Here is a 24,326-nt window from a genome sequence, read left to right as displayed (position 1 = left end):
CTTAGAAAGTTGCTCCAAAGCTAACTTGGATTGCTCTGAACACATCTCTTGCTGCTGTGAACCTCTTCCAAAACTCTCATTTTACTGTGCCAAACCTGCTCTAAAACAGTATTATTTCTGCTCCCTCAGGTGCTCCAAAACACTCAAGTCCACTTCTACCCCTTCTCAGGCTAGAATCGTAGTGCTACATTCTTTTTGGTTTGTCCATTTTGACCAAAGAAAAATTATGCTTTTCATGTGGCTCACAGGAACCAGCATGTTGAGCAACTCGTGGAATGTGGTAAGTGCCTTCAGCAAATGGTTAATATACAATAGTACTCTGCAAAACGCAGTTAAATGAAGAGATATTTATTTAGGAGGTTCAGTTCATTCAAAGCTTGATATATCTACCTTTTTCTTTGCCCCTAGTTGATAGAAAGAGCAAAAACTTTTGATGTACATAACATGTGATAAGTTTTAGAGGTAAAGTTGCATTCTGGTTGGTAAAAAGAGGGAAGTGTTTGAAAGGACCGCCGACAGTGCGCTGACTGTGATGAGTGTGTGTGTTCAGGGCCAAGCTGAAGGTGGTGTGCGTGAGCGCGAGCAACACGTGGGGCCTCTTCCTGCTGGTGCTGCTGCTGGGCCACGGCCTGGTGGAGGTGCCACGGAGCCTGTGGCACCGGGCACAGCCAGGACACGCCCTCTGCCGCACCTACTTCCGGGCTGCAAAACTCAGCCTGGAAAGAGCCGAGGCACAGGAGCGCCTGGATGATTTGCTACAGGTGAAGTGCTCATTTGTTGGGCTCCGTAGCTTTTTTGACAGGCACCTACATCCGAGTGCAGTCTCCGCGGCCGACATTCGACCCTTTTAACGCTGGGCTGGCACTAGGGGTGTACGATTATCAAAGTTTTTGAATAGGAATCGAATATGAATTCATAGCTTAGAATACGAATTGAGTATCGAATAATGAAGATGGGCAATTTTTATTCAGCAGTAATCTTTTGCTCAATCATATATTTATGTTGAAAAATGTATGATTGTTATTATTACAGGACAGATTTACAGGCACTAAAAATTGGTTTTTAGGCACCAAAAATAGGCAAGCAAAATACTGTTTTAGGCCCCTCAAATTGTAATAATAGGCACAGTAAACTTTGACAAAATTCATTTTTTTGAAAAAATACTTATGGCATACGACAGAAGAGCAAACAGGGATGTTTTAGTTTATGATAGTACAAAGGCACCAGCGGCATAGCATAGCGACACATTTTTTTTCCTGCAGGAATTGCAGAATACAGTCTTCCTTTTCTATTCCGGCATGGTGAGCTAAGCATCCAACGTTGAATAAGCACACTCTTGGGTCTCTTTCTTTTCGGCATTGCTGAGAGTGGCATCACAGGAGCAAATAGTGAAAGCGCTAACAGGCCAGGTTTTTTTGCTTTGTATTACCTTGGTTCAACAGCACAAGATCAATTTCTCTTCTATGTGTGAACACCTGAAGGGGCTCTTATTAGGTTTCAGAAATTTGAGCAGGCAGGATGAATGTATGCACTGGGCGCTCACAATCGCATCTGCAAAAATTTATACTGCTACGCGCTTCGGAAAGAGGTGAAATGTCAGACTGAGCGCCACTTGACCTTCAACTCAAGGGCGCGTGCCAAGCATGTTGGAGGTGGCGTATACAACTAGGAACGACCCTGCCTTCGTCAAAGTAGTTCATGACTTTGCGAGAATTATTATAGGCAACGCGTGTAATTTGTGCTATTTGTTGCCTGAATAGAAGTAAAGTGGAATCCCGATAAACGAAACTGGCCTAAACGAAAATGCCGCATTAACGGAACTACACGGGCTCGTATGGCTGGACTTCTATGTGTTGCACAGTAAAATTCATCGGTTGATTCAAACAGTGCTTATTGGTTACCTACGGTTAAATGTCACAAACTCTAAGCACAGCACATACTCGCTCATGCCAAAGGTAGTCTCACAACCATGGCAACACCTCGAGATCGAGACAAGCTAATCCAGTAGCCGTTCTCGCTTGTGGCTGTGGCAGTCAAGTCGGCAAGTCAATTGTGCGTTGGGCCTATTTGTGCGGCGAAGTGCGTTGGATCACGGTGTTATTTCAGCCCGATGGAAATGAAGCGACTGCACCATGCACTCTTGCTTGAAAAAAGCTGCAAATTCTTCAGGAGCTCGATCGAAGCAGCCTGCCCAAGAAGGAGGTGGCGAAAAAATACATCCAGAAATCGATGCTGTCGCGGATCTGGAAAGACAGAGAAAAGTTTGAAGGCACTGTTAAGAATGGGACCTTTACATCTAAACGGATGCGGACAATGCCTTACGAACAACTAGAAAAAGTTCTTTTTCTGTGGTTCAAGCTTGCAGGAAGTTCCAATTTGCCCATAAGCGGACCTGCTCGAGAGATTGCCATGCTAATGGGTGTTAAGAACTTTGTCCTAAGCGACGGATGGCTCAGCCACTTTAAAACAAGCCATGGCCTAGTCTTCAAAGCAATCTCAGGGGAGAGTGGTGCAGTCAACACGGACATTTGCACCGACTGGCAGCAGGGGCGGCTTAAGGAAATTTTAATGAGCTTTGAGCCACGAGACGTCTTCACCATCGACGAGGTGGGTCTTTTTTATAAGGCGCTACCATCAAAGACTCTCACCTTCAAAGGTAAAGCCTGTAGTGGAGGAAAACTTAGTAAAGATCACATTACTGTGCTGGTGGGTGCAAACATGGTGTCACAGAACGAGCGCTCAAAATGGGCGCGCCGCCAAATTCTTGCGATAACGCGCCGAAGTGACGCCGCGAGGTCAACGGAAAAAAAAAGAAAGAAAACAAACATCTAAAGGCTCCCCGGGCACGCGACGCTCTCCCCTCGGAAGCGTGGCTTCGCCGATGAACCTCCTCACCCCACAGCGGCGGCCGGGCAAGCACTGGAAAGTTCTAGAAGGAAAGGGGCGTGTTCTGCCGGGTTGAGTCATCGGTCGGGGACGGCCCTCGTACAGTCTCGCGCCTCTCCCCAGCCTTCGCTGCGTATCGCGCCGACAAAATGACGAGAACTTTCTGGAATGTGGTGCGGAAGGTATTTAACCGAGCAGCCGAGGTGAGAGAGCAGGAGAAGACGGAAGTTAGCGCCAGAGTGCGTAGGGTATCCAGCCGTGTAGTCGGCGAAGGTTTTGTCCGTAGGGACAAAGCAGGAGAAGACGGAAGTTAGCGCCAGAGCGCGTAGGGATTCCGCCGTGTAGTCGGCGAAGGTTTTGTCCGTAGAGACAAAGCAGGAGAAGGAGAGGATTTCCATCTGAGGAGTGAAGGCTCGAGCTACAGGCAAGAGCGTGTGTTTACCGCTATCGAGCGAAGACGCGTGGCAACCGCTGCGTGTGTGAAGCCGACGTGTTTCCGGCGAAGAAGTTTGAAGCTTGGAGAGTGGCCAATTGAAGACGCGAGGTTTCCTGGAAGAGAAACTTCGGGGCAGCGGAACGGCAACAACGCTGGACTTTGAGTGAGTGATTCTCGGAAGAGTATCATTCAGACTTTTGTTCCAAGGACTTTGGACTGAATAGGTTTTCTATCTCTTTAGTCTTTAAGTGTCTTGGTTGTTCAATGCATGCGACTGCATTGTAGTGTGTACTGTTGTCCTTGTCCATTGTTTGAGTGTGGCTAATTGTACTGTGTAGTACGTTGTTTGATCGGTGACATATTGTACTCAGCTATTGTGGAGTGAGCATATTTGTGTATTGTTTTTCTGATCTGCCATTATTGAGAATATAATTTTGTTGGTTTATCAACTCTCGGCTCTGACTTGTTCTTTGGGCCACAGCCGGCGTCGCTGGCGCGCCAAAAAGGACCACTTCTAAATTGTCCACGCTTTCGTGGTGCGGTTCGGGGGGCCGATACTTCGGCCCTTGGAATTAGCCCGGCGATCGCCTCCCTAAATAAACGGAACATGTGTGACACATGGCAGGAGATGAGAAATTGAAGCTTTTGGTAATGGGAAAATGAAGGCATCCACTTTGTTTCAAAGGCGTTCGACACCTTCCCGTTGCGTACCATGGGAACTAAAGGGCGTGGATGACCATGGCCATTTTCGAAAACTGGCTTTGGGAGGAAGACACAAGGTTTATGAGGCAAGGCAGGAAGGTTGTCTTCATCGTGCATAATTGCCCAGCCCACGGTCATGTTCAAGGACTCCCAGCCATCACTCTGGAGTTCTTGCCAGCCAATGCAACGGCAGTGATCCAGCCGATGGATCAAGGTGTTATTCAGAACATTAAAGTTCATTACCGCAGACATTTGATAATCAAATGCTGCCTAGAGCAGGCAGCGGGAAATGCTACAGCATAGATTTATTGGCAGCCATTCAAATTTTGGCTTGTGCCTGGGATCAAATGAAGGCTTTCACCATGCTGGCTTTCCAATGCAAGAAAGCAGTATTTGATGAAGAAGAAAGCCCTGCTGATGCCTACATTTAGACAGTATTCAGTCAGGTCGTGCCCTCTGCTCCTTTCACCCTGCAGTACTACGAATCAATTGATGAAAATGTTCATACCTGTCATGAAGAGACTGTAGGGGAAATGATTGCCGAAGTGCAAGATGAGGATCAACCTTCCAGCAATGAATGTGATGACAACACTGCCAGTGCAGTAGTGCCACCAGACCGATCAGCTAAAGAAGCTGTTGAACTTTTGCAGCGCTATTTTGAACATGAGGCTTGTCCAGAATTTCTAGCTAGTTTGCCAGGCATGGGTGCGTCCAGTCGAACCCGGGTATATCGAACTCCCCAAAAAACGTTTATTAGTTCGATATATGGCATAATTCGATATAGGCCCGGTATAGATTTTGACACAAAGGCACATAACAAACTAGAAGGAAAGTACTTTATTAATATGGTGGCTTACTTGCGTGCCCTACTGTGGAACAAAATAGTCCGAGATTTTTTTTTCTGTGTTAACGACTTCGCTGCCTGCGACAGCATGCACGCCTCCACGTTGTCCTACGAGTCGGAGCAGCTGAGGCCGCAACCTTCCACATTAAGCAAAAGCGCCGGACCAACTCAATTGCACTAATCACTTCAGAGGATGTAGGCAATTGGCTGTCTTCGATTTCCATATTGCTGTCGCTTTGGCTCGTGGTCGGCACGACGTCTGCAATGTAATCCTCATCCTGTAATTGGCCCATGATGGGGACATCATCGTCCGCACTGACGGACTCGTCGAATGTCGATCCCTTGATAGCACCTGGGAACTCTGTCAGCTCGTTCCAAACTTCGGTGGAAATACCTGCGGTGTCTTCAGTGCTGTCAGAATTTGGGGTGTCATCACCAGGCATGCGGAAACCGGCATGCCGGAAGCAGTTCTGGATCGTCTCCTTCTTGACATTTGCCCACGATCTACTCAACATAGAAATAGCTCCGAGCAAGTCGATCTTAAGCTTCCTGCCGACACGAAGGTTCTGCAGCAGCCTCTCCACCAGGCCCTTCCGATAGCCGGCTTTTATTGCGCGTATAACGCCTTGATCCAGTGGTTGCTGTGCAGACGTAGTGTTCGGGGGCAAAAGACGCAGCTCGATGTTGCTGAAGGTCGTACTGCAGTGGTGCGATGAACAATTGTCCACGAACAGGCACACCTTGCGATTTTGGCCTACCAAATCATCGATTCCGTGACGATAGCCATCTGCTGAAAAGCTCCCCGGTCATCTACGCTTTTGAGTTTGCTCGGTAGGTAACTGGAAGCGACAACGCATTTCGAAAACACTGCGGTGCCATGCTTTTCCCGATAACCAGAGGTCAAAGCTTTTTCGATCTGTCTAAATTAGCTGCCAACAGCACGGACACACGAGCTTTTTTTGCCTTGCCGCCGCTTGTCTTGTCGCCACGACACGCAAGTGTCTTGTTTGGCAACATTTGCCAAAATAGAGCGGTTTCATCCACATTGAAGATATCTTGGACCCTATATCTTGCTGCGATATCTCGCCAGTTTTCCTCGAGCCATTTTTCTACGCTGTCCAGGTCTGCCGCTCTGCTTTCACTTGTAACAGCTTTGCCAACGATGTCGTGCCGTTCTTTGAATCGCTGAAGCCAGCCTGAACCGCCTTGTAAATCATTTGTGCCAAGCAGAAAAGCAAAGTTCTTGGCTTTCTGCTCGATCATAGGGCCGGACACCGGGATGTTTCGCGACCGAACGTCCACAAATCACTTGTAAACGGCCGCTTCAACATCTTCAACGCAGCAGCGCGCACACGTCGGGCGCCACGGGCACCTGGCCTTTTGTTCGACTTGGCCCTGATGTCTGCCTTGTTCTTCAGGATAGTACTCAAGGTGCTCCTTCGAATTTTGTACGCAGCGGCGACGTTGGACTTCTTTTCACCGTGCTCAACCTGATTGATGATTTCGGATATCGTGGCGAACGGCAAATTTTGCCTCTTTGTGCAAGCCATGATGACAGCGCGCCAATACAGTTCACAGAGCACCAACAGGCAACACCACAGACCACGCTGAATTGGCAGCAGCAGGTACACAAGCATAAAGAAAGAAAAAAATGGCGCTCACTTCTACCGCCTGCGCGCCTCGGAGAAAGCACAGCGGCGTCTGATTGGCTGTAAGCGCTGCGATCGGGCCAGGATCATTTCTTGGAGGGGGGTGTTCGCCCGCGCACAACCGATTCTAACCAACTTTTTCTAGAGTGGCGCTGGCAGTTTTTCCCGCCACCGCGAGGGAAAGCCAACTTGCTGGGGCACTTTTGAGGCACATAGAGTTTGATGTATCAGTTGTCATTGCTATTTTCGTTCGATAAAACAGTAACTTTTGCTATATATTCTCAATGTAAACTTACTTTGTTTAGGAATTGTTCGATATACGGGATAACTTGATATAAACGGGTACGATATAGTTGGGCTCGACTGTACCTTGGGAAAAAACAACTCCAGCTTGCCAAACAAATCACTCTTCACTCTTTTTTTTCCTTCTACTCATTCTCATGAGTAAGGTGAGGTTTGTGCAATTTTAATAAAGGTCTTGGTTCACTAAATAAGTGTACTTAGCTTAAATGAAACTTGTGATAAATGAAACACTATTATGGGTCCCCTTAGAGTTCGGTTTGAAAGGAGTCGACTGTATGAAGATTGACAAAAATACCGTATTTACTCACGTAATAAATGCACTCACATAATAAACGCACCCCCAAATTCAGTAATCAAAATTTGGATTTTTTTTCTCCGCGTGATAAACCCACCCCCTACATTTATCCGCTGTAGTCCCGCTAACAGACACCTGGTGCCTCCTCACCCGTTGGGTCTCTTCTGTTTTTGATTACTTTTTCGACCCCCATCAACCACCTCAGCTCGCTCCACCCCCCCTCGCCCGTTGCTGCGTGCTGTATTGCTTTTCTTGCTACCTATAATAAATGCATCCCCTACATTCATCTGCTGCAGTCACACTAACCGACACCTGGGGCCTCCTCACCCATTGGCTCTCTTCTGTTTCTTTATTACTCTGCCAACCCCATCTCAGCCACCTTGGCTCGCTGCCTCCCCCCCTTCGTTCGTTCCCGCATGCCTATTCCATTTCTATCTGTGCGCGGCCCGTCCCCCGTTTTATCTGTGTGCCACAGCGTGGTTCACGAGCAGTGGGAGTATAGAGACATCGCAGCTGATAAGCACACAGCAAGCGAAGGCAGTGCCTCCTCTATTTTTAGATGCCAGTCAGCTCATATGCCTAACAATGGGAGCTCGTGGGACGCCGCGCTTTGCATGCTTGCCGTGGGGTGGCGCCACCGGCTGACACTATCGCCGGCCTGTCGTCTGCTCTGGACGAAGGTGCGGTGATGCTCTGGCTGTGCCAATTATAGCTTTGAAATTTGTGAACCACGCACAGTTTTTACGCGATAATGTTACTGTGCTCGAGTAGCGAAAACTAAGTTGTTTCGTGTCTCGCACACGTATTTTAGGACTATGACTTTGGGATCGCACGAGACTTCGCCTTGTGAAGCTGCATATATCTTTCATGTATTAGATTGCGGTCATTCTCCAATTTGTTGTAGCGTGCATTGGGAAATGACGTGAGGAACTACAACCAAGCTATTGCCCTGCTGACACAAGAATTAGTGTCATTATTTTGATCATGCTTTGGAATATTGCTTAGGCATGTTTCATTCCAGCTTCACCAAAGAACTCAATAAGAATAGTTGGGACAGGCGATTCCTACCTTTTTTCCTCATTCGACTTTTTTTATGTTTCATTTTAAGTGCTGAAAATGCCCCCTAAAAGTTAACATTGCAATTAACCTTGCTGCCAATTTTAAGAACTGGCGATTTATTACTGGGTATCTTATGCTAGCACCCAACGTACGTGTGCGGCTAAAGGCAGACTTCCCATTGGATTGGATTGGATAAACTTTTATTTGGTCTTCCAAAACACAGATCACTGTGTTGCGGGCAGCTCCCACGTGGGGACTGAGATGCCAAGCTCCTCCGCCGCCTCGCGGGCTTCGTGGACAGCCCAGAGCTGATCTGCCAAAGACGAGCTGCGGATTGCCGCCTCCCATCTGGCAGAGGTGATGTTCGATAAATGAGCGAATTTGGTGCACTGCCAGAGCATGTGTTCTAATGAAGCTATTTCCCCACAATGTGGACAAAGATACTTGGGTCAGGGTACATGATGTGTAACATTTTCAAAGTAGGATAGATCCGCGTTTGCAAAAGCCTTAGTGTAAGTGCTTGGGGCCGGGTTAGATTTTTGTGAGGTGGAGGGAAAATCCTTCTAGACAGGTAGAAATGTTTAGTGAGCTTGTTATATGTTGTAAGAATTTCCCGGTTATCCCCTTCACCGGTAGAACGCATTCCCGGGGAGGCGTGGTTGGAGAGTTCTCGCGCCGCCTCATGTGCTGCTTCATTGAGATTGGGAGGGGAATCGTTGATCTGTCCAAGGTGAGCTGGGAACCAACTCAGAAGATAATGTGTTATGTTCTTGCCTTGCAGTATTTTCAGCGTTTGTTCAGAGACTGTCCCCTTGGCGAACGCCCGTAGTGCTGCCATGGAATCACTGTAGACGACTTCAATGTTATCCATCTTGACTGCTAAGGCGATGGCCACTTGTTCCGCAATGATTGGGTCTTTCGTCCTGACCATCGCTGAGTTGACGACATGGCCAGCCCCATCGACCACCACTGCCACAAACGCTTTCCCATTGGCGCAGGAAGCCGCGTCAACAAATACGACCCCTCGTTCCTCGCTTGAGACTTGACGAAGTATAGTCCTGGCCCTCGCTACTCTTCTTCCGGCGTTGTGTTCTTGATGCATGTTTCTCGGTATAGAAGATACCGTTATAGTCTCTCTGATGTTGTCAGGGATATCATTGTAATTGCGTCTGATTGCTATTGGGTGTTGGCCCAGCTCCTGCAAGATAATTCTCCACGACCTTGTTGTAGATAACCTTGCAAACTGTTCTCTCTCTTGGGCTTCTGCTATTTCTTCGAGCGTGTTGTGTATGCCAAGCTCAAGCAGACGCTCGGTGCTGGTATGTATGGGTAGGCCCAGGACCTTCTTGATAACTTTCCTGAAGAGCATATCCAGTGTCCCGGACTCTGCTCTTGACCAGTTGTGCATTGCTGCCTCGTACGTGAAGTGGCTTACAACAAACGCATGCATCAACCTGATGAGGTTGTCTTCCTTGATCCCATTTCTTTTGTTGGCCACTCTGCGTATGAGGTGCACCGCATTGTCTGTTTTCCGAGTTAATTTGGCTATAGATTTGCTGTTGGTGCCGATAGACTCTATCAGCATGCCCAGGACTTTGATGGAGTCGACCCTCTGGATGGCATCCCCTTGATTTGTACGGAGGTGGATGTCCATCTGGTTTAACGGCTTCCATCCCCTGGGCTTCGGTCCCCAGCGTGCAGTCCGATAAAGCAAAAGTTCTGACTTACTCGAGGAGCACTTGAGCCCGGAAGGGCGAAGGTACTCTTCTACGGTGTCAATCGCCTCTTGCAGAGCGCTCTCAATCTGCCCCTCGCTTCCACCTGTGCACCAGATAGTAATGTCATCTGCGTAGATGCTGTGCTTCAATCCTTCAATGCTCGATAATTTCTTTGACAATCCAATCATGGCAATGTTGAACAGCATTGGTGAAATCACTGCCCCTTGGGGCGTGCCCCTTGCTTCTAGTTCGATTGCTGCGGTCTCGATATCTGCAATCTTCATCACGGCTTTCCGATCTGTAAGAAAGGATCATATGTAGTCATAGAAACCTTTCCCTAGACCAAGCTTGGAAATTGCTTCGAGTATGAATGAGTGGTGGATGTTGTCAAACGCTTTTTCTAGATCTAGGCACAGAATGGCTCTCACGTCTTTGGTTTCATTGTCAATGACCTGGTGTTTGATAAGCTTCAATGCATCTTGTGTGGATAGCCCTGCCCTGAATCCAACCATATTGTGTGTATATATGTCGTTATCTTCCAAGTACTCGTTTATCCTGTGCAGAATGGCATGTTCTGCAACCTTGCCGATGCATAATGTCAAGGATATTGGCCTCATGTTGTCCAAGTTAGGGGGCTTTCCTGGCTTAGGAATAAGGATCGTGCTGGCCAGCTTCCACTGCTCTGGCACCCTGCCTTCTTTCCATGCTGAATTGATCATATGCTTCAGGGTTTCAATTGAATCGTCATCAAGGCTACGTAGGGCCTTGTTTGATATACCGTCCGGGCCAGGGGCCAACCTGCCGTTGAGATCATGCAAGGCTGTTCTGATCTCCTCGATGTTAAAGTCGCGCTCAAGACCTGGATTTGGCGTGCCCTGGTACGGTCTACTTGGTGGTGCCAATCCTCTTTTGATTGGGAGGTACTTATGCACGAGCCGCTGCACAACTTGCTGTTCTGTAGTGCGCCCTATCTCTTTATGCAAAATTTGAGCGATAACATGTTTTTCATTTGTTTTGGTGGTGTTTTCGTTGAGGATATGCTTCAACATATTCCATGTCTTGCCATTGCGCATCTGACCATCGACGGAGTTGCAGATTTTGTCCCATTGCTGCCTCGATAGTGCGCGACAATGTTCCTCGGCTGAGCAGACCTCCCATTTCCTGTAACTAATGCTAATGCTTCTCTATTTCTCTACTTTGTGATAGACAAAAAATATGTATAGTCAAACGAATGATTTAATATATTTTCTTAGTTCACAAAAAATAACAGTGACAAAAAACACACTCAATGCTCTACACTACAATTTGAGAATTTTTCGCGACAATAGCTATTTACCATACATTTTGATCACACAGTTCTTGTCAGTAAGGATGATCGCATGATTGCTTAAGAGTGGCTTGATGAACTTCCTGCAGAAAAAATGAAGAAATTCCTTCCTGTGGGCACGGTCTTCATTTTCGCACTTCAGGACAGCGAGGTCTATCAAAACGTTTGCAGCATGCTCCACACTGGTCTCTAGTGGCTTTACAATTTGTTTCTGATAGTCAATAACAACGTCTACAAACTCGCTGGGGCTTTTTATCGAAACTCCCACAGTAGGGAAGCAGGGCCACTGTGAACAAAGAGCAGTGACGCGGTGAACCACGTTACACGTGCACAGAAAGCATGGAGATGGAATGCCCCGCTTAGCTGAGCATTGTGTCAGCTGGTTGCATCCACCAGTGGCGAAATGAGGCGAATGGAAGAGAGCGACAGGAGAGGGCTCGCAGGGCCAGCGGCAGCCCACCTGACAGGCATCTAAAAATAGAGGAGGCGCTGGCGAAGGTCACCAAACTGCTCGCGCCAACCGACTTGGGTCGCTTTTTGCGACCCCTCCCTCCCGTTTTCTTTTCTAGCCTGCTTTCTTTTTTCTTTTCTCTCACTGTCCCTTCATTTCCCATTCCCCTTTCTCTTACTGTCCCTTCATTTCCCATTCCCCTGTGAGTACACGCTTTTGGGCGCCCCTCGAGATTACAAGCAGATATTTATTTTATTTATTTATTTAATACATACTGCAGACCATGGTTAGGTCCAAGCAGGGGGGCACAAGAAGATAAAATGCAAAAATACGAACAATACAAGCAAACAAGGCACTTATACAGGGGGTAATTCATTCCACTCTTGTATCGTACGCGGAAAAAAAGAGTACTTGAAGGTGTCAGTAGCAGCAAAATATGGGGCGAAAGCATTCGGGTTGTGGTGCCTAGTAGGTCTTGTTTGTAACGGTGACAAGAACGGAGATGGGTCAATGGACAGTGCACCTTTACTTAGTGAAGAAAGGAAATCAAGACGGAAGCACTTTCTCCTGGATTCAAGGCTGGGGATTTTGTTAGCAAGCATTATTTGTGAGGGAGAATCAGTACGTGAGTATTTAGAGTAAATAAACCTTACAGCTTTTCTCTGAATTCTTTCTATTTTACGGATGTTGTGATTAGTGTAGGGGTCCCAGACTATACAGGCATATTCGAGCTTAGGTCTAATAAAAGTAAAGTAGCTGAGGAGCTTGACGTTAGAAGGGGAAAATCTGAGTTTGTGTTTTAAGGAGCATAGCTTACGAAAGGCAGATGAGCAAATATTGTCCATGTGTAAATTCCACGAGAGATTGCTGGTTAGTGTGACACCGAGGTATTTATGACTGGTGACTTGTCTCAATGGCGATGTTCCTAGTGTGTATTGATAGTCGTACGGAACTTTCTTTCGTGTTATGCGAAGATACAGTGTTTTGTCGGCGTTCAGCACCATTCCCCAGTTCTTGCACCATTCAAGTATATTAGTAAGATTGGTATTAAGTTCACACTGATCAGCACAGCACGAAACATCCCGAAACAAGACTGCATCATCCGCGAACAACCGAATTTGAACACCAGTTGTAATTTCATTAACAATATCATTTATATACAGTATGAAAAGCAATGGACCCAGCACACTTCCCTGAGGAACTCCCGAAGTGACATCAAGATAGCCGGACCCTATTCCATCTATTATGACCAGTTGTTTGCGGTTTTTCAAGTAATTTGCAACCCATGTGAACAGAATTTCGGGGAGGCCAATATTTCGCATCTTAAGAATTAATTTGTCATGTGGTACCTTATCGAATGCTTTACTGAAGTCTAGAAATATTGCATCTATTTGACCGGTGTTTTCTAAGGTGTGTGCAAACGAATGAAATACTGTAACTAACTGTGTGACGGTGGAGTACCCTTTCCTGAACCCGTGCTGGAAACCTGTTAGAATATTATGGTCGTTTAAGTATTCAAGAATGCGAGTGGCGACAATGTGTTCCATTAGTTTGCAACAAGAAGATGTTAGTGATATTGGACGGTAATTTTGAAAACATAGGCGGTCGCCCTTTTTAAAGGTAGGTACAACCAGAGCTATCTTCCAGTCTTCGGGGAGCTCGCCATACATTAAAGAAGTACGAAATAAAACAACAAGAAATTTAGCCTGTGACTCAGCATAGCGACGAAGAAATATGTTTGGAATGCTGTCGGGACCACATGATTTTTTTGTATTAAGGTTCAAAAGCATAGATAACACACCAGAGTAAGAAATAAAGCCAACATCACTAGGACGATACACTGCGGTATGCGCCAACATACATGCGCAAGAATCAGAGAATACACTTTGAAAGTACTGGTTAAAATGCTGAGCAATTGCCTGCGGGTCTGAAATAACAGAACGACCCACTACAATTTCCTTCACCGGCTTCTTTTTTTCAGAAATATAATTCCAAAATTTACTGGGGTCATTTTTAATAAAATTAGGCAACAATGTTTTAAAATAATAGTCTTTGGAGCCACGAACCTCACATGCCAAAGTATTCTTTATCTCTTCTACAACGGGCGATTGTACATGTCTTTTTTTTAAGCGTTTAATTCTTCGCTTAAGGTGAATTATCTTCCGGGTTACCCAAGGCGTGTGTTTATAGACTCGTTTGCGCTTGTTTGGCACAAAATTTTGTACGCAGTGTTCGTTTGGCACAAAATTTTGTACGCAGTGTTGGCAGATTTCTTTAAATTTATTCCAAAGGGCGCATATGTCGTTCCCATTGTGATGCGATGGTGATGCGACTGGTGCGCGTAATTGTGAATGATTGAAAAGTGCGCGAAATTAAAGGATGACCGAGTGCACGTGCTGGGTCGCCTGAACAACGACGACGCCGAGGACCGGTACACGTGAGAGCGTGGAGCGCAAGCATCCAAGACCATAAAGCAAACAAGGGCCAATGGCTGATCACCACGGAGTTTTGAAAGGCCAATCGGGACGAGACAAGTGTGCCCCAGAGGAAGCCAATCCTGAAGGGCAAAAGAGCTAGTAGTTCGAGGTGAACGAGGCAAGAGGAAGGTCACAGCTGGGAGCTGAAGACAGGCAGTCGGGTGGCAGACCTGAGCCTTCTGGACTTCACCCGGTCTGGACCTCCGGACAACGCCTTCCAAGGACGGCGAGCTGCCTCAACGGTCGAGACCAAGGCCTGCAGATTCCGGTGCGGGTGCAGCAACGGCAGTTCGGGTCACGGGCCTGAGCCTTGCAACCAGCCACCTCATCGGGCGAATCTGGGCCGCCACAGGCATCACCGAGCGAGTCCCGTTCCATCGTCGCCGCCAGTGAGCATCGGTACACGCCGTCGTCACCATTACAGCAGCAACGTTTTGGTGAGATCGAACTTGCTCTCTTCCCTGCACCGCCGAATCACCGCGTCAGAACTGCATCATGTAGCTGTGACTTTCCGTCGGCAGTTTCGGGACTTTAGATGTTTGTTTTCCTTCTAAATCCCGCTTTTAGCCAGCTACTCATTTCTTGTAGTTTGTGTTTGAGTTTTGCTTCAGTTCTGCAGTAAATGTTCAGGTGTTGTTTGTTAAGCAAACGGCTTTGTCCTTATTAGAAAAACTCTCCGGGGCTCAACCAGGAGGAACAAATCAGCAACAAGAACCCGCATCACAAACTGGCGTCCGCAGCGACAGGACAAAGCCGTTGGTTTGACACCTTCATTTATTGACGCGGTTGACATCATGTCGAATATGCGAGAGCTAATGGCCTTGGCGGATCGCATGGGAATTGATGGGGCGGATTTTAAAGCATGGTACGAGGAGAAGGAGGCACGAGCACGAGAGGAACGGGCTGCGGAACGAGAAGCTCGAAAGGAACAGTTGGAACGGGAGACGCAGGCCAAGAAGGAGCAGCTTGAGCTCGAGACGCGCGAAAAAGAAAAACAGCTCGAACTGGAGACACGCGCAAAGAAGGAGCAGCTGGAATTAGAGAACCAAAACCTGCAACTGCGTCTTAGACTTGCCGAAGCTGAGAATAGCCGTGTAGAGACAAGAACTGTTGACTCAGCACCAGGCTCAGCACAAGAAAGGAGTGTTTCATGCAGCGTGAATCCTCATAAGTTGATACCGGGATTTAATGAAAGCCGGGACGACTTGGACGCCTATTTAAAAAGGTTCGAGAGAGTCGCCATCGGTCAAGAATGGCCTAGGGACAAATGGGCCACAGCTCTAAGTTTATGTTTGAGCGGAGAAGCCTTAAAGGTGTTTGGAAGACTTTCGCCGGAGGATTCACTCGATTATGATAAAGCCAAGTTGGCGTTGCTCCAGCGTTTCCGTTTTACGGCCGAAGGGTATCGGGAAAAGTTCCGACAAAGCAAGCCACAGGACGGCGAAACAGGCAAGCAGTACGCAACTAGGCTACTGAGTTTTTTCGATCGTTGGGTCGAAATGTCGAGGACCGGAAAAGAATATTCGGCTCTTCGTAACTTGATAGTTACAGAACAGTTCTTAAGAAACTGTCATCACCGTTTGGCACTTTTCCTGCGAGAAAAGAACTTCAACAAGCTAGAGGACATGGCCGAGGCCTCAGATAACTTTTTAGAAGCTCAGAGGCAAGTCAACCTGTTAGTTTTCCGAGAAAAAGTGGAATCTAAAAGCAATACGGAAAAAAGTGGTAGTTACTCGGAGAGAGGAGCAGTACGTTGTTTTGTATGTGGCAAAATGGGTCACAGGGCATCGGAGTGCCGATCAAGGCCAAAACAACCTTTCTGTGGATATTGTCAGAAGGCGGGGCATGATTCCAAAACTTGCTCAAAGAAGAACGGTTCAGCCAACAAGACGTCATGTCTTTTGTCGCCAGAGGAGCACTCAACGGAAGTGAAGCTTTCACCGGACAAAGAAGAGGACATGGCGGGCGCCGTGAATACTCACCCGAAGTTGGCCACACACAAAATGCCCGTGTTACAGGGCCGAATCTTTGGCCGAACCGTCTCAGTGTTGCGGGATACGGGTAGCAATACACTGGTGGTGCGTCGTTCTCTGGTACCCGATGAAGCCCTCATAGGTACTACCGCTACGCTATTCTTAGCCGATGGCAGTAGCATCATCGTTCCTGAGGCGGAGGTGGAAATTCATTCACCTTATTTTTCTGGTACATCTATTGTCAAATGCATGACAAACCCACTCTACGACCTTATCGTCGGAAATGTACCAGGTTCACGTGAAGTCCATGACCCCGATACCAAGTGGGAGGAAAGGATTCCGGTAAAAACCTACCCCAACTATATAGCGAGTGGAAAAGGAGCAGATAGAGAGGATGGTACCCTGAAGTCTTCAGTGGTTGGTATCAAAATCCGAGAGCAACGGTCAATCTCATCTGAAATCGATGTACCCACCTTGAAGACGACCCGAAAGGATCTTAGTGCCGCTCAAAAACAGGACAAGACCCTAGATTCTTGCAGGAGTAAAGTAGGTCAAGGGCTACAGGGAGGATCAAAGTCCTATTCGTTCGAGATAGAAAAGGGGCTGCTATACCGCTATTATCACCTACCATCTGGTAAGGTGATTCAACAAGTAGTAGTGCCCCAAAGATTGCGCAGCCAAGTGCTTACTTTGGCGCACGAAACCCTGATGTCGGGGCATCAAGGAATAAAAAGAACGATTGATCGTGTTCTACAATCATTTTACTGGCCAGGAGTTCAAGAGGCAGTGAGGAGATACGTGCGCTCTTGTGACGCATGCCAACGAACCTACCCCAAGAGCAGAGTTGGTAAGGCACCACTAGGTCGAATGCCTTTGATAGACACCCCATTCGAAAGAGTGGCAGTGGACATTATCGGGCCTTTAAAGCCAATATCACACATGGGTAATCGATATATACTAACACTAGTGGACTTCGCTACTAGATACCCAGATGCAATAGCCCTGCCATCCATCGATTCAGCCACAGTAGCCGAGGCACTGGTAGAGATGTTTTCTCGAATCGGGTTCCCGCGTGAGGTACTTTGTGATCAGGCATCATGCTTTACATCGGAGCTAATGAGAGAGGTCAATGACTTGTTGGCGATCAAGCATCTCAGCTCCACACCCTATCATCCCATGTGTAATGGCTTAGTGGAGAGATTTAATGGCACACTAAAGCAAATGTTGCGTAAATTGTGCCAAGAGGAGCCCAAGACATGGGACCGACTATTAGCCCCACTCCTGTTTGCGTACCGGGAAGTCCCGCAAGCCAGCTTGGGATTTTCGCCTTTTGAGCTGATCTACGGTAGAAATGTTCGAGGACCTCTCAGTCTACTTAAAGAATTATGGACCGGAGACAATCAAAGCGAGGAAGTGAAGACAACATATGGGTATGTCCTGGATCTCAGAGATCGCCTAGAAAAAACATTGCAGTTGGCACAAGAAAACCTGTCACGAGCTAAAACAACGCAGAAGAAATACTATGACCGGGGAAGTCGGATGCGTCGGCTAAAGGTTGGAGACCGCGCCCTCGTACTACTTCCCACGACGGAAAACAAGCTTATGATGCATTGGAAAGGACCTTTCAGGGTCACAGGAAAGAAGGGTGACTCTGACTACTGGCTGGATATGGGACATACTACCAAGCTGTTCCATATAAACATGTTAAAACGCTACGAAGAACGTCCTCCAGAAATATCACCCCAGTCCGCATCTTTCATTGTAGTGGAAGAGGAAGAGACAGACACGCCAGTGCCTACCTTTAAAGCTACTGAGGGCTTTGGTACTGAAGCTATCAAGCTTGGTCCTAACCTCAGGAATAGACAAAGGGAAGAAATTGACGAGCTCCTAGCCACCCATAAAGACGTCTTTTCCGAAGTCCCCGGCAAGACAAACTTGTTAGAGTGTCGTCTTAAACTGACAACGTCCGAGCCTATCAACACTCCACAATATCCGTTACCATTCGCAATGAAAGAGGTAGTTGAGAAAGAAGTCGGAGAAATGCTGCGACTCGGAGTGATTGAAAGGTCCGACTCACCTTACAACTCACCATTGGTGCTGGTGAAGAAGCCCGATAAGAGTTACCGTACTTGCATCGACTTCCGTCGCATCAATGATGTGTTGGTCTCCGACGCAGAACCAATTCCGAGAACGGATGTATTGTTTACAGAGATCGGCACTAGAAAATTCTTTTCCAAGTTTGACCTTACGAAAGGATACTGGCAGGTGCCCTTGGACAAAGAATCCCGGCTAAAAACGGCATTCTCCACCCAATCGGGACACTACCATTTCCTCTATATGCCATTCGGTATCAAAACAGCGTCCGCAGTGTTTACCCGGCTAATGAGACGTCTCCTTCAGGGCATCCCGAACGTCGTTCATTATATCGATGATGTTCTCGTCGCTACGACAACCTGGGAGGAACACATGCAGACTCTGAGTGAACTGATGAATAGGATTCGAGAAGCAGGACCCAAAATTAAGCCCCAGAAATCGGAGATTGGAATGACGTCGATTGTGTTCCTGGGTCATCGACTGGGAGATGGAACAATTCAGCCGGTAGAGGACACGATCATAAAAATCGCCAAAGCCCCATTACCCACTACGAAGAAACAACTACGTTCGTTTCTTGGCTTGGCAGGATATTATCGTGATCTAATCCCTCACTACGCTGAGAAGGCACTGCCTCTGACAGAGATGACAAAGAAAAGGGAGAGTAACAAGATCAATTGGAATATTGAAGGGCAGACAGCTTTCGAAACACTAAAGCAAGCTCTGGCGTCTGGACCTATTTTAAAGGCTCCGGATCTCAAACGTGGATTTGTACTCCGCAGTGACGCCTCCGATTCTTGCATCGGTGCAGTCCTTATGCAAGAGCACGACGGTGTTTTATACCCGGTAAAATACGCCAGTCGTCAGCTACTGCCTCGAGAACAGAACTACTCAACAATCGAGCGGGAGTGGCTCGCGTTGGTGTGGGCAGTGGAAAAGTTCCACATATTTTTATATGGGACATATTTCACGGTTCAAACAGATCACCAACCGTTGCAGTACTTATCTCGAGCAAAACACCTCAACAGCAGAGTTCTGCGGTGGAGTTTAGTACTGCAAGAGTACAACTTTCACGTAGAACATATAAAGGGATCCGAGAATGTTGGAGCCGACTACATGAGTAGGTTGCAGTGAATATGTTCTGTGTGTTATTATTACAAGGTTATGCTTGTGTGGTGGACTATTACTGGAGTTAATGACTGTATTTGTACTGTTCTTAGTTGCTGCCAAAAACTTTTCTTATTGTTGTTGGTTGAATGTTACGTTCTGTGGACTCGGTGTTTCGACGTGAGACATGTCAACGAAGAAGCAGTGTGGTGCCATCGGTGTGTTGTGATAGCTTGTGTGGTGCGCATCGAACGACAGTTTTTCAACGGGAAAAACTTCTTCGAAAGGGGGCCATTGTGATGCGATGGTGATGCGACTGGTGCGCGTAATTGTGAATGATTGAAAAGTGCGCGAAATTAAAGGATGACCGAGTGCACGTGCTGGGTCGCCTGAACAACGACGACGCCGAGGACCGGTACACGTGAGAGCGTGGAGCGCAAGCATCCAAGACCATAAAGCAAACAAGGGCCAATGGCTGATCACCACGGAGTTTTGAAAGGCCAATCGGGACGAGACAAGTGTGCCCCAGAGGAAGCCAATCCTGAAGGGCAAAAGAGCTAGTAGTTCGAGGTGAACGAGGCAAGAGGAAGGTCACAGCTGGGAGCTGAAGACAGGCAGTCGGGTGGCAGACCTGAGCCTTCTGGACTTCACCCGGTCTGGACCTCCGGACAACGCCTTCCAAGGACGGCGAGCTGCCTCAACGGTCGAGACCAAGGCCTGCAGATTCCGGTGCGGGTGCAGCAACGGCAGTTCGGGTCACGGGCCTGAGCCTTGCAACCAGCCACCTCATCGGGCGAATCTGGGCCGCCACAGGCATCACCGAGCGAGTCCCGTTCCATCGTCGCCGCCAGTGAGCATCGGTACACGCCGTCGTCACCATTACAGCAGCAACGTTTTGGTGAGATCGAACTTGCTCTCTTCCCTGCACCGCCGAATCACCGCGTCAGAACTGCATCATGTAGCTGTGACTTTCCGTCGGCAGTTTCGGGACTTTAGATGTTTGTTTTCCTTCTAAATCCCGCTTTTAGCCAGCTACTCATTTCTTGTAGTTTGTGTTTGAGTTTTGCTTCAGTTCTGCAGTAAATGTTCAGGTGTTGTTTGTTAAGCAAACGGCTTTGTCCTTATTAGAAAAACTCTCCGGGGCTCAACCAGGAGGAACAAATCAGCAACAAGAACCCGCATCACACCCATCAAAATCATCAAGGGAAGATTCCAAATGCTCAATTATAGATTCATCGTTAGCTTGTGAATAATCCTTGAAAGAGCGTGATAAACATTTATCAGTACTGACAGACCGACCCAATGGCAGAGAGGTACAAACAAGATGATGATCTGACAAGCCCTTTTCTACTGTTACTGTACTCTCTCTAAAGTCGCGGTGAACGAATACAAGATCTAGTACAGAACTGGATGTAGCGTTGACACGAGTGGGTTCTTTAACTAATTGGATCAAGTCGTGAGTAAGTATTATATCAAACAAAATATGTATTTGTTTGTTGGATCCATAGTCTGTCTGGAACCGCTCCCAGTTGACTCCTGGGAAGTTGAAGTCACCAATCAGTATTATTTTGCTATTTTGGAACTGGAGCATGTGATCCCGTAATTTGGCAACATAATCAATTCCGGCATCCGGCGGTCTATAAAGAGCATAAAGAATGAAACTGAAGCCCCAACAAGACAATCTTAGACATGCGCACTCAAGCCCAAAAGGATTATCAACAAAGACGGCTTCTATTGATCTCTTGATCAAAACGGCAACCCCGCCCCCCCTAGATTCCCCATCTTTCCGGTATATATTGTAACCAGGGGGGAAAGCGTGGTCGTCACTTACATCACTGCGCAACCAGGTTTCAGTGACTACCGCAATGTGAGGGTCATGTTGAAGTAACAGAATTTCGAACTGTTCTGTTTTGTTATTGACACTTCGTGCATTTAAATTGATGATTCGCAGCTGTCGTTCCTTGCAAATGTTTATGTTATTTTGTGCACCATTTTTGTTAAAGGGTATGGAATGGTTCGTTTGGTGTTTACTCTTGCCTAGTGTGATGACCCTATTGCCAATGCATGGAGCCGTGTCATTGGGTGGCTCCTGTTCATGGCGTCATTTTTTTGTAGTGGTACTCGTTCATTTTTATCGCTGTCCCAGATATAGGCTTTGTTGTTTATGTACAATTTGGTAAATGCTAATGCAACTTTCTCCTTTTTATCGCGATTCGGTTTGGCACTTTCCCACAGTTTCTTACGTACATTTCGTACTTTTTCTGAAAAATCCTCCCCAATTGAAAAATTAGTATTTTTCAGTTTATGACAGTTCTTTAGTATACTGCGCTTATCTCTCATGTCAAGCAGTTTGAAGATTACTGGTCGTGTCTTGTTTGGATCCGGCCTTCCTAGACGATCAATCCGTTCAATTGCAACCGGTTTCAGTTCCAGAGTGCCCTCAATGATTTCACTGTTCACTACGTGCTCTAGCCTTTCGTTGGTCTCTCTTTCAACCTCAGGTATGCCGTAAACAATCAAATTTGATCTCCTGCTGTAGTTTTCTAATTCATCAATTCTATTCTCTAGAACCAGGATTTGAGCACTCATAGAGGCCACTTGTTCCTGATACGCCTCGACCTTTTGTTCCAGTCGCGTGAGGGTATCCATTTTGCTTTCTATGTTGACCAATCGGGTCTCTTTTATTTCCTTAATATCGCTAGCAATTGCTTCTAGCTGCTTACAGATTTGCGTCAATTCCGGGCCAGGGTTTGTTTCAATATCTCCACCGAGTAGTAACAACAATTTCTTTAGTACAGACTTGGTGGTACACATCATGACACACAATTGTGGGCACGGCAGCACAAGCAAAAAAGGGTCGCTAGTACGGATACACTTCTCGTTTGGTAATCTCACCTGCGTAAAGAAGATCAGTGGATTGTAAGACCACCGCATACTGCCAGTGCCGCCGTGCCCACTGAGCTTGAGGAACGGAGGTAGCTTATATGTAGTCCAGATGCACGATGGCGCCGCCTGCAGGCTGACATCCTCCGCTGTAAGCAACGACGTAGACGATCCGTGAGATAGTCCATCCAACGACGTTGGTAGCGGCAGGCAAGACACGTGCTGTCTTGAATGGTGGTCATGCGCAGATAGGCCTCCGAGAAACGATCCCGGGTGACTGGCATTCGCACGCCCGAACAAGCCGAGAAGCTGCGTAAAGAAGATCAGCGGATTGTAAGACCACCGCATACTGCCAGTGCCGCCGTGGCCACGGCGGCACTGGCAGTATGCACTGGCAGATATCACAGTTACGGTTTAACGATTGCGAGAAAAGATAGTCAAAGCGTTTTTATGGCATGCGCAGGGGGCCCCGAGGACAGCTTGCAGAAGATAGCGCAATCAACACCGAAGATGAGTGAAGTGCATTGAAGAAGCTGTTCCAAACAGTGCATGCGTATGTAAATTGTGAAAGGCTAAGCGACCTAACATTTTTTTTTGCATTACCGTGGTTATTTCTTCTCCCGAAAACGTTTTCATAGAATTTACCCCATGTAATAAATGCACCCCTCAATTTAGCTCCGATTTTTCATTTAAAAAAGTGCGTTCATTACGCAAGTAAATACAGTAATAGAGGATACCAACGGAATCTATGTGCATTATTTTTTAACTTTGTATCGAGCGGAATGCGAGACTAAGCGGTCTTCATTTCGTTTCCGTTGTTCTTGCCATTCTCGTATCATGTTGGTGCCAGCATTCACAATGCTTGGCGTGTTTTTTGTGCATCGTGCCTTAGAGCAGTTCCAGCAGTGGGACGATGTGTATCGTGATAACGATACATAATGCATGCCAGCCTCTGCAAAACGGCGCGCATGGAGGGCAGGGCACCGCATAGAAACAGGCAATACAGCACAGAGAACGTCGAAATGATACAGCACTGCTTGCGTGTACGACCTGGCACGGGCATGCCAGGCGAATGTATCTTTATGTGCCTATGATGTGTTGATGTGTCCCCGTCGTGTGATTTTCCGGCTCTGAATTGCTCTGATACCGAAGAGGGCAGGGAAGAAATTCGACTTGTGAAGTCTGCACCGGGCGAGTGGCAAAGGTTTTAAGCTTGCTTCCTCTCATCATGCTTTTGCAGCTTTTTATAAAGCAATTAAAAATTATAGTCGTGCAAAGATTCGGATTCGGTATGCAACAACTTCCAGAGTCTAAGTAAAATTTCTCTTGTGACCTAGCGAAGTGCCGTTTAAGAAATAACTGAAAAATGAAACCAAAACTGCGTGGTCAGTTTTTTATCTACACTCTGCTTTACCTGATGGCACTCCACGGTTTCATATTCGTTCTTCATCGTCCTGCGGCTGCACAAAAACACCTGTTCTCCACGCATTCGAGCAGATGACGTGGAGATGCTTAGCAGATGACGCCAAGCGGATGAACACATGTGTAGAGGCTTATCTCCCTTTTTATGGCCTAAAAGGCCTTGAAGCCTTGAGAGTGCTGAGAGAAACTTATGCAATGGAGTGCCCTCAAACCTCGATATAACGGAATCGGTTATAACGAAATATCCGCTATAATGAAGTAAATGAAAAGTAGTTTTGCAATAGCCATAGTGTTATGAATAAACTTTTATAACAAATTTTCAGATATACCGAACTTATTTTTGTGTAAGATGCAACTTTGTGATAGTGCGGTTTGAGTATATATGTCGCACCTTGTAGAGTTCCAAAAGCTCAATTTCCCCTGGTAACACAAATACCGGTTTCCACTTCTACTCGAAAGCAAAGTTCGAGGTTAAACAGCGTTTTTCTAAGCACCGATATTGAAAATAGGCATTAATAGGCACTTATATTCAGCCACAAAGGTCGAAAATGGGCATGTGCCTATAATTCGGTCTCTAGTTATTATAGTCAGTTATTGCGCACAAAATTTTTTAAAAAATGCCACCATCTGTACTTGCCAGAAAGCATAAGACTAATAGTTGACCTTGTGACTGTGATGTCTTGGGTTCAGTCCACATGTTGAA

The 24,326-nt window shown here is 46.9% G+C and overlaps 2 protein-coding genes across 7 annotated transcripts in view; one reads left to right on the top strand and one right to left on the bottom strand.

Moving 5' to 3' along the window:
- Positions 1-24,326, top strand: part of LOC119163014 (G-protein coupled receptor-associated protein LMBRD2B) — a 222,277-nt gene that overhangs the window by 43,292 nt on the left and 154,659 nt on the right. For all 6 annotated transcript variants that reach the window (XM_075882680.1, XM_075882683.1, XM_075882682.1 and 3 more), the window contains exon 6: positions 551-761. In XM_075882680.1, coding sequence (XP_075738795.1) covers positions 551-761 — 211 coding nt within the window. The remainder of the gene's footprint in view (positions 1-550; positions 762-24,326) is intronic.
- LOC142784049 (uncharacterized) lies at positions 755-22,550 on the bottom strand. The gene is made up of 2 exons (XM_075882684.1): positions 22,214-22,550; positions 755-2,243 (listed from the first exon to the last, which is right to left on the bottom strand). The coding sequence occupies exons 1-2, from the start codon at positions 22,547-22,549 to the stop codon at positions 2,166-2,168; spliced, it is 414 nt and encodes a 137-aa protein (XP_075738799.1). The 5' UTR covers position 22,550; the 3' UTR covers positions 755-2,165.

This window comes from Rhipicephalus microplus, unplaced genomic scaffold (assembly GCF_043290135.1).
Source record: "Rhipicephalus microplus isolate Deutch F79 unplaced genomic scaffold, USDA_Rmic scaffold_13, whole genome shotgun sequence".
NCBI lineage: Eukaryota > Metazoa > Arthropoda > Arachnida > Ixodida > Ixodidae > Rhipicephalus > Rhipicephalus microplus.
This window is presented reverse-complemented; position numbering and strand designations above follow the sequence as displayed.

Bases quoted from the DNA above. Each gene is read 5' to 3' on its own strand.
- LOC142784049 (XM_075882684.1), bottom strand. From the start codon at position 22,549: ATGCGGTGGTCTTACAATCCGCTGATCTTCTTTACGCAGCTTCTCGGC. The intron at 2,244-22,213 runs GTGAGATTACCA...CTGTCTTTCCAG, and splicing joins CACTGATCTTCTTTACGCAG to ATCCGCGACAGCATCGATTT.